The 8,966-nt window shown below is 34.6% G+C and overlaps 1 protein-coding gene across 2 annotated transcripts in view; it reads right to left on the bottom strand.

The window, feature by feature from the left end:
* Window positions 1-3,497: 3,497 nt before the first annotated feature.
* Window positions 3,498-8,966, bottom strand: part of LOC107002601 (ELMO domain-containing protein A-like) — a 21,969-nt gene continuing 16,500 nt past the window's right edge. The window contains exons 6-9 of one of the 2 annotated variants that reach the window (XM_015200679.2): window positions 5,064-5,184; window positions 4,911-4,958; window positions 4,737-4,831; window positions 3,498-4,024 (exon numbers count right to left, since the gene is read on the bottom strand). In XM_015200679.2, the coding sequence (XP_015056165.1) occupies window positions 4,019-4,024; window positions 4,737-4,831; window positions 4,911-4,958; window positions 5,064-5,184 (270 nt within the window). In that variant the 3' untranslated portion in view covers window positions 3,498-4,018. Of the gene's footprint in view, window positions 4,029-4,736; window positions 4,832-4,910; window positions 4,959-5,063; window positions 5,185-8,966 lie in introns of both variants that reach the window. The other variant, XM_027912439.1, reaches the window with a different exon arrangement.

Below are 8,966 nucleotides of genomic sequence, written 5' to 3'. Positions count from 1 at the left end.
ATTTTTTTCTGCCCATAATGTTCGTATATTCACTAGAAAATGAAATAAATAATTATGTTAAGTTACAAATCAGATAATTAATTTTCATATTTATAATTAATATCCTTAGCAATTACAATGAAGATGTATGTTTCAAGGGCGATAAATTTTTAGTTGTGTCTTTCTTTGCACTACATTGATTTGTAAGAAGAAAAAATACAATTTGTACTTTTCCCCTGTTCTTGGTGGAGTTTTAGAAGAAAAAGGCATGTAAAGAAAATGAAGAAAAGGGTGGGGCCCGGGTTAGATATATGGAGAAAAAACAAAGAAAATGAAGTTTTTTAAAAATAAAATAAATCCACGTGTCACATGTAGATTTGTTTATAGGTTTCAGGGTTTAGGGTTTAGGGTTTAGGGTTTAGGGTGTAGGGTTAAGGGTTTCTCCACGTAAAAAGTGTTTGTCCAACGCGCCTAAGCTAAATCTGAAAATATAAAAGATGTGTCAAAATGACACAATCAAAACCTACTTTAGATGCTTAAAATGAATAAGGCTTACTTGAAGTGTCTAAGTGAAAATTAGTGCCAAGTTTAAAGGGCTACCGATGGGTTCAGCCTTACTTCCATGTATGTCTCTCAACCATGGCATGAAAATTCTTGAACACATAAAGTACTTAATGGTTGGATTTCAAAGAAAAAACCTAGAGTTTGCGAGAATGATCTTAAATAAAGTCACAAAGTAAAGTGCATCATCATGAGACTTAAACTTAAAAGGACCATAAAAATCAGAGCATACCAATTCCAGCATATCAAGCTCTCTTGAAAGTGGATGACTTTGAAACGAAACTCTTTTCTGTTTACCGGATAAGTAATTGACATATTTCTTCAACTTTGTTTGTTTCATCCCAAAAATAAATTCTTCTTAGCCAAATTGTCAATACACTTCTCACTCATATGACTCAACCTTTTATGTCATAACTCTGAAGAAGTATCATTCCCCGCTAAATTTACTAAGCCTCTAGAAATGGAGCCCTAAAATACTTACAAGTTAGATAACTTTTCACCACGAGTCATAACCATCAAACCTCTAGTAAACTTCCACTGGCCAGCACTAAAGGTATTAACATAACCCTTATCATCAACGTATCCCACAAAAATCAAATTCAAGCGAACATTGGAGTGTGCTTGACATTATGAGAATTAGTTTGAAACCATTGTTACATTTCAAATAAATTGTCCCAATGGAAAGAATTGCAACCTCATGATTATTTCCCATTTTCAGGATCCCAAATTACCTAAGAGTATAAGAAGAAAATAATTCCTTCTTTGGCGGGACATAAAAAGTAGCATCAGAATCCACAAATCAGCTAGACTCATCATGAACAAGATTAACGACATTTTCATCAGAAGAAACAAAAAGATCAGTAACAACATCAACACGATTTTCATTATTGTCATCTTCATTTCTTGTTTCATATTTCTCTTGTATATGTAGCAATATTTCTTGATATGCTCATTCTTGTGGCAATAGTCACATGTAATATTCTTGAATTTAGACTTTAACTTGCATCTATTTTATCTTTGTCATTCTAACCTCTAAACTTGCTTCTCCCACTATTTCAAGTAACCAAAACATCATATTGTGAAAATGAAGATGAGCCTAGAGATCTTCTTCTCATATCTTCATTTAAAACACCACTCTTAGCATATTTCATAGCTACAACACCACTGGAGTAAAATTACTTAATGAAACTCGAATTCAAGTTTCAAAAGAGTTTGGTACAGTATTAAGAAGTCAAAGTCCTTGTCCTTGCATCCCTTCATCAAATTTTACATTCATTCATACAACTGGTCAAAAACACCCTGAAAATTACTAATATGATCAGAAATACAATTGACCTCTTTATACCTAATGTATATCAATCGTTTCATTAGAAACAACTTATTATTACAAGTCTTCGAAGCATAAAGTGTCTCCACCTTGTCCCACCAACATCTGACATGTGTATCATTCACAATGTTAGAAACACAATGTGATTTCAAACATTGTCTTCAACTCATTGTCTTATATAGCCACAAACCTGCAAGTGCTCAAATTTCCATACCACATCTGTCATAAACTAAGGTTTATTAGAAACAAACACAGGTAAATGCATCTTCTTGATAAATAGAAGATCTTTCATCTTGTATTTACTAGTGTGATAATTAATATCATTCAAACACACCGTGTTACTCAATATTTGACTCCATCATTCAAATAGACAATCAACAACAATCTTATGCTCTCATACCACTTTGTTGGGAAAGGCAAGCACAAACAAATGTATATTATAGGGAAATAGCGGAAGAATCTAATCTAAACCTTGTCAATCTATTTGAACCGAGAGAAGACAAACTAATGCAAAAACAAATACTGTTTGGGAAGCAAACAAATCAACCAAAGAAACAAGAAAAAGTAAAATCAACACATGAGACACCAAATTTAATGTGAAAAACCTCTTCGGGATGAAGAGTAAAAACTACAAGACTAAAGCTCCACTATAATTAAAAAAAAATAGTACAAAAGTGTTCTATAAAATGGTCACCAATAAAGTGTCAAACAAATGAGCAGCACAACTACAAGATAACACCAAAACTAGACAAATCAAAAGAGTAAAATCACCAAAACAAAATAATTATTCACGAGCTAAAATTTAAAGCTACAGGACCCCAATGTTTCCTCTCTCAGTTCTCAATCAAAGATCTTAAGTTGTTCAAAAATCAACTCAATTGGACAAGGAACGAAGCGAAAACCACAATTTGAAATTAGTTGTTAGGGATCGTGCTAAAACTTGCACTTTCTCACTTTTCTCTTTATATGGTTGTTGATCAATTTCTTGTGAAACTTGAAAATAAGGTCTAAAAAAGTCTTACAAATGCACCAAAATATTTGGTTTATGGACAAAACTGGGTTAGTCCAAATTGACCTTTTATTTAGGGTGTGAAAAAGACCCAAAACCCAACAATAGAATGGGGTGGATGCTGGGCAAACCTGCAAAGACTTTATCTTGTCCACCATAGCATAATTTTTTATTTTTGCTTCGCCTTGCCTACCCCGCATATTTTATTTTCTATTTTTTTATTATATAATATATATATTCATTAACTGAACTAAACTTTAAATCCTCTTCCATCTTTGACTTTGGTTTTATTATACATAGATTTGATTAAATGTGTATTATTTATACAAGAGTCATTACAGTTTGTAGAACTAGGGCGGAGTGAGATTAAAGAAGGTAAAGAGAAAAAAATAAGAAATATGATAAGAATGTATTTAGGATTTAAGTTTGACTAATTTTCAAATAATTTAACGGCTAAAACAAAAGGAAAGAAGTCTGTATATGATGGATGGTATTTGAGTTGCTTCTATTTTAGAATAAAAATATATAGTTTATAAAATGAGGATCAGTGACAATATGGCAAGGGTCGGTTCCCAGGAATATGACATACATAGCATTAGTAGTGGACATAAAAGACTTGTATGAATGAATTTAGGAAGGAATATTGCATAGAAGGAATATTGCATAATTGAGTTTAGTAGCGCACTTAAGTTATGCGTCTCTTGGCTATTTGCTGAAGAATCCTACCAACCCTCCATCGAATACTATTCGTCATTGTTTTGTTTGATTTCTATTTTGGAAAATAAAATGATGGGTTGTCTTCTTGTCATTTACGAAAGAGAACAATAGGAGTTTTTTTCTCCAAAATGAAGATGTTGCCGACTCCACAAGCCAGCACCAACTGTGGCAGAATCACTGGAGAAGCCTGTTATTTACTTTCTCCGCCTCTAACAAAGACAAACACACAACCACCTACCATCAAAATGCATCTAATTCTAACAAAACTCACAACAGGCAAGAAAATCACTACTTCCCTTTTGCTCACAACAAAAACATTATAAAATGTCATGCCTATCAATTAAGAAGTCTGTATGAGGGCAAATCCTCCAACCGTTTTATGTTTTCTTCCAAAAGTTCCCTTTCAATTTGTCGACGAGTGGACTTCATAACTGTCTGCATCAAACGTAACACATCTAACATCAGAAATATAGGGCACTTGGTTTACATGGAACAATAATTTCTGAAAATATACTTTTCAAGACAACATCACTCTTGTATCATGCCAATCATCCATAGCATATGAACAACTTCTCAACAAAACATTAACTGAAAAAAAGGAACTAGATACTGAGAAACTATTTGAGTACAGATAAAATACAAAGTGGTACAACCCAACAACTGTATGGATTTTTGCTAGCTTTTGGTGCAACATATGGGTAAAGCCAACTTGTTAGAGGCCGAAGCCATGATTAAATTATCCAAATCTTTTGGATGTAGTGTCTGTATGCTGACTTACCTCAATCATACCTTTTATCTAACCTATAAAACTATGAAATACTCCACAAGCAATTCTTAACCCATAGCTTCAAGCTACTAGCACCGAGGGAAACTAATTCCTACACCATGTGGCCAAACTGAAACTTTGAAGCAAGCAGCATATAAAGTGGAAAAAGCATGGGAATTTCTGGTTGTTACGACTGCCGTAGCCAAACTGAAATTTTTAGCCAGCATATAAAGTGGAAAGGCATGGGAACTTCTAGAGAGCATATGAACTGGATTTGATATGAGAAGAACTGAATTAGGAACAAATGTTTCATTCCTTAACTCAATCTCACTAATTTAAAAGTACACACAACTTCATAAAAACTTAAATGCACATACATTGAAGTCCATATATGACGCGTGCATGGCGAGCCACTGATGATCCATCAGCTTAAATGTGATACAATATAGCAGATCAAATGCTGATTCGTTTTCTGTACAAAGGTGAAAGACATGCTTAGATGCTTAGGAAAAAATGTCAATGCAGAAGCACTGAGTGGTCTAGCAATTTACCTGCAAGAAACTTCAAAAAAGTTGCTCCCACCAGATTTCTTGGTTTTACTGCAGAGTAGACACATAATAGCTAAATGAATCAACACAAGATCTCCTAGACTTATTTGTCTCTTTACATTTCGCTGTAAACAAGTGCATAGAAGGAACACATACTAGCTTCTATATCAAGTATCTGGATTAACATAAATGTGATGTTGACACCAGCAACAGCAAATGGGTATTCCCATAATGCCCTATCACCTTCCTGCTTTTGAAGAAGATCCTGGAATGATTTCTGCAAATAAAATTAGGGAAACGATCTTATCAAAATAAATTAGGAAGAAGAAGGGACGAATTATGAACCTAGAACATTACTGCTTTGAATTTGGCTATACATAGAAGGGATGTTCGTAATAATGTGTACACTTCAGTATATAGTTTTGCAGATTTATTTCATACTTCTTTAACAAAATAAGAGCAAGGAAATTGTTTGATTTATCAGTCTTAACATTACATGCTCCGGATACAACTCTTCACTAGAATGACTTGCTATGTGCAAGCTCAAAATTAGGATTTTGAATTACATCAAAGTACACTACAAGACACAGCTATTTTTATTCTTTCTAGACCATATTTTAAACAAGAAAGCCTCCTTTCTGTCTTGTGGTAAAAGTTCAGAGCATGAAATGTTGAATCTCCTACCCAGTGTCACCCAAGAGTGAACTATTTCAACCTATGTTACTCGGACTCTCCAAAAATGACGTCGCATCCAAGTCGGATCATTCAAAAATGCACTGCTCTTTGGAGGATTCAATACGCACTCATTAACATTTTTGAAGAGTCCGAGCAAAATAGATTTTGACACATGAAATGGTGAAATTCATTACTTCACCTACAAAGTCCCTTTGTATCATATAATTATACCATTGTGTAACTCAATAAACATCAACTAAGTCAAATAGTCAATAGTCATCCACTAAAAGAAAAGCAACTTAGACACTTAACAAAAAAAGTTTACACTTCTGCGCCAAAGGTAGATAACTTATGTAACTCCTAGTTCAGGCCAGAAGTTGAGCAGTTCAGAATCTGCAGAATTTTGGAATTTATGAACAAGGTTCACGGGTCGTAAAAGGAAGCACAGCTCGTAGCAACCATCCATAGATGAGACTCAGAAACAACAAATTAGGTCTGAGATTTACGAGCCAGGTTTACGGCTCGTAAACCCTTTTACCGGTCGTAGATACTGATTCTTAAACGCACTTTACGGCTCGTTGATTCTTTTACGGACCATAGATGGGTCTCGTAAAATCAAACTTCAGACAATCTAAGTGATTTCAACTGACAGGGTTCAACGGTTCATAGACCCACGGACCATAGATGCCCCTTGTATCGCCTTTCGGCAGTTTTTAATGGGGTCATTTTGGTCTTTTCCCATTCTTTTAATCCCTTTACTATGTTGTTTTGGACTATTCTAAGTCGAATTAAGGGATTCCTAGTGACCGTAACCTCTCATTCCCTCTTTAACTATCCAAAATCAATTTTTTTCCTCTCAAGTCTTCTCTCAAGCAAGATTTACCAAGCTTCAAGTCTCCATTCCAAGAAGGGCAACTTTCACATATACCAGACAAAAAATTTAAATTTGTATGCTATAGCAAAGTTTACATAATTGCGCTCTATAGTGTGTGTGTGTGTGTATATATATATATATATAATTCGCTATACATATACAACTAAAGTTATGCCTATTTCACTATACGTATATACAAAAGAAGCAATTGTATAATTCGTTGGCTCCTCTTCAGATTGGTATAATTTCGTTGGCAGGCCATTTGTATAAATTGTTGTTAGCCTCTCAATTCAATTGTATGTGTTTGTATATCTGTATAAAATTTGAATTTGAATTAAATTGTATAAAACGAGAAAGAGAGAAATTATATACAATTTGAATTTGTATAAAACGAGAAAGAGAAAAAGACAAAAGAGACTTGGGCTAGGAATATACAATTGAATCAAATTGTATAACATGAAAGAGAGAAATTATATACAATTTGAATTAGTATAAAATGAGAAAAGAGAGAAAGGCAAAGGAGACTTGGGCAGGGAAATATTTGTATTGTATAATTATAAGTGTATAGAACGAAGATATATGTATTTGCATGTGTATATACAATTTTCTCTCGCTTTATACAAACAGAAACACAATTTATACATTTCTATTGTATGAAGCGAGAGAGGCGAGCAACAGTGAGCGAGCGAGAGAGGGAGAGTGGCGAGCGAGAATATGAGGGAGAGAGGCGACTAGCAACAATTTGCAATGGAACACAAATAAATTAAACGGTAGTTACTGAATTTATTTTACATTATTAGTTTGTCATCCTATACAATTTCCCTTCCAAGAATCAAGTCAATGTTTCTACTCCAATTATGTGGGATTTCATCAATAGTTATCCCTTCACACATTAAGTACCAAGAAAACCCCAATGCCTCAAGTTTATAATTTCTACAAAACCTAGGATCTCTAGGATCTTTATGGGTATCTTGATGAATTTCAGTTCTTCATCATGATTAGCCTTTAATTGCATTATTTTAATTATGATCTCATGTCTCAATGGTACTTTCATAAACCCATAATATACAAGTATTTTCATGATTTAGTGGGTGTTTTAGTGATATTTTCATGAACCCATATTATACAAGTATTTTTCATGATTTAGTGGGCGTCTAGATTGACTTATTTTTAGTGTTTGTTTTTTGCTTTTAAGCTATTTTTTCGAAAGCTGAAAAAGTACAAAAAAAAAAGATGTGAAAAGTCAAAAATTGGGTGTTCCAACTTATGGCTTTTGATTTTTAACTTATAAGCCACTTTAAAAAAGCCAATCCAAACAGAAGCATGTTCAGTGTTCAAAGTCTATGGTAATGCATCCAGATATCCCCAGAGAAAGAACAATTATTAGTTAATGTTGTCGACATTTGGTCATTTCCTTAAAAAAATGCTCCTGGCACTAATTTCGAGACAATTTTTGAGAAGTTCCTTCCGGACTTTGGTTGGCTTTTCCTCTGGTGGACTTCTTCCACCGGAATACCACTCTTACTTCTTCCACCGGAATAAACCTCTTTCTTTCTCTCTTTTTTTACTCCATTACGGTTCAGATGGATAACAAAGTTTATTTCAGATCTGGGGGAAGTCTTATGACAGCAGAAAGTCAAGATCAAAAGCTGAAGTATGGTATGATTGGGTTGAAAGTGCTAGGCATCACATGAGGAGAATGGTTCTTAGCAGGGGAGCACTTGGTTTGGTATGCATAAGGCTAAAGAGGTTTCAGAGACCAGAGGGAAAGCGTCCAAGTCATGAAGATGCAGGGTTTACCCAACTAAATTCTTTATAGCTCTAAAATTCAATCAATATGGGAGATATCTATCATTAATTTCGGTTACAGGTAGCAACAGAGCAGTTATCATACTTCTAAAAAGCGCATTCAATGAAGGATGGGAGAAGTTAGCTAAGAAAATAGAGGCATTCATTAATAGGGGTACAAGAGAAACAAAAGCCTTTTAGACTATCGGGGGAGGCAAACTGTGCTGCTAACAAGGGGGCAAGGAGTTTTAAAGACTCTTTGCAGAAAAGTAAATGGACCAGAACTAAGACAGGTATAGCAGAAGGCAACATGTTGAAAGCTAGAGTCCAGTTGGAAGACAATGACCTATTGGCCTGTTGTCTAGTGGGGAATTCTTTGGAGAAGACGATACACCCACTAGAAATTATGTAAGAAGATGGGCTCAATAGACTTGGAATGAAGCACATGGAGTCCGGGAGCGGAATGAGGCATGCTCAAGACTCAAAGTAAATTGGAGAAAGAGCGGAATTTTCCAATTAAGGAGGTGCAACAGATTGGGGCTCTTGCAAGTATTTTGAATTGCAATGTAGAGAAGCTCACAACAGTTTACTTGAGCATGCCTATAGGCTCCGAGCACAAAGCAGAAAAAAAAGGGGATGGCATTATTTGAGAAAACAGAGAAGATATTAGTTATATCGAAATCCTAATACCTACCACTTCTTTTTTTTTTGGGGGAGGGGGG

This window comes from Solanum pennellii, chromosome 10 (genome assembly GCF_001406875.1).
Source record: "Solanum pennellii chromosome 10, SPENNV200".
NCBI classification, from domain to species: Eukaryota; Viridiplantae; Streptophyta; class Magnoliopsida; order Solanales; family Solanaceae; genus Solanum; species Solanum pennellii.
This window is presented reverse-complemented; position numbering and strand designations above follow the sequence as displayed.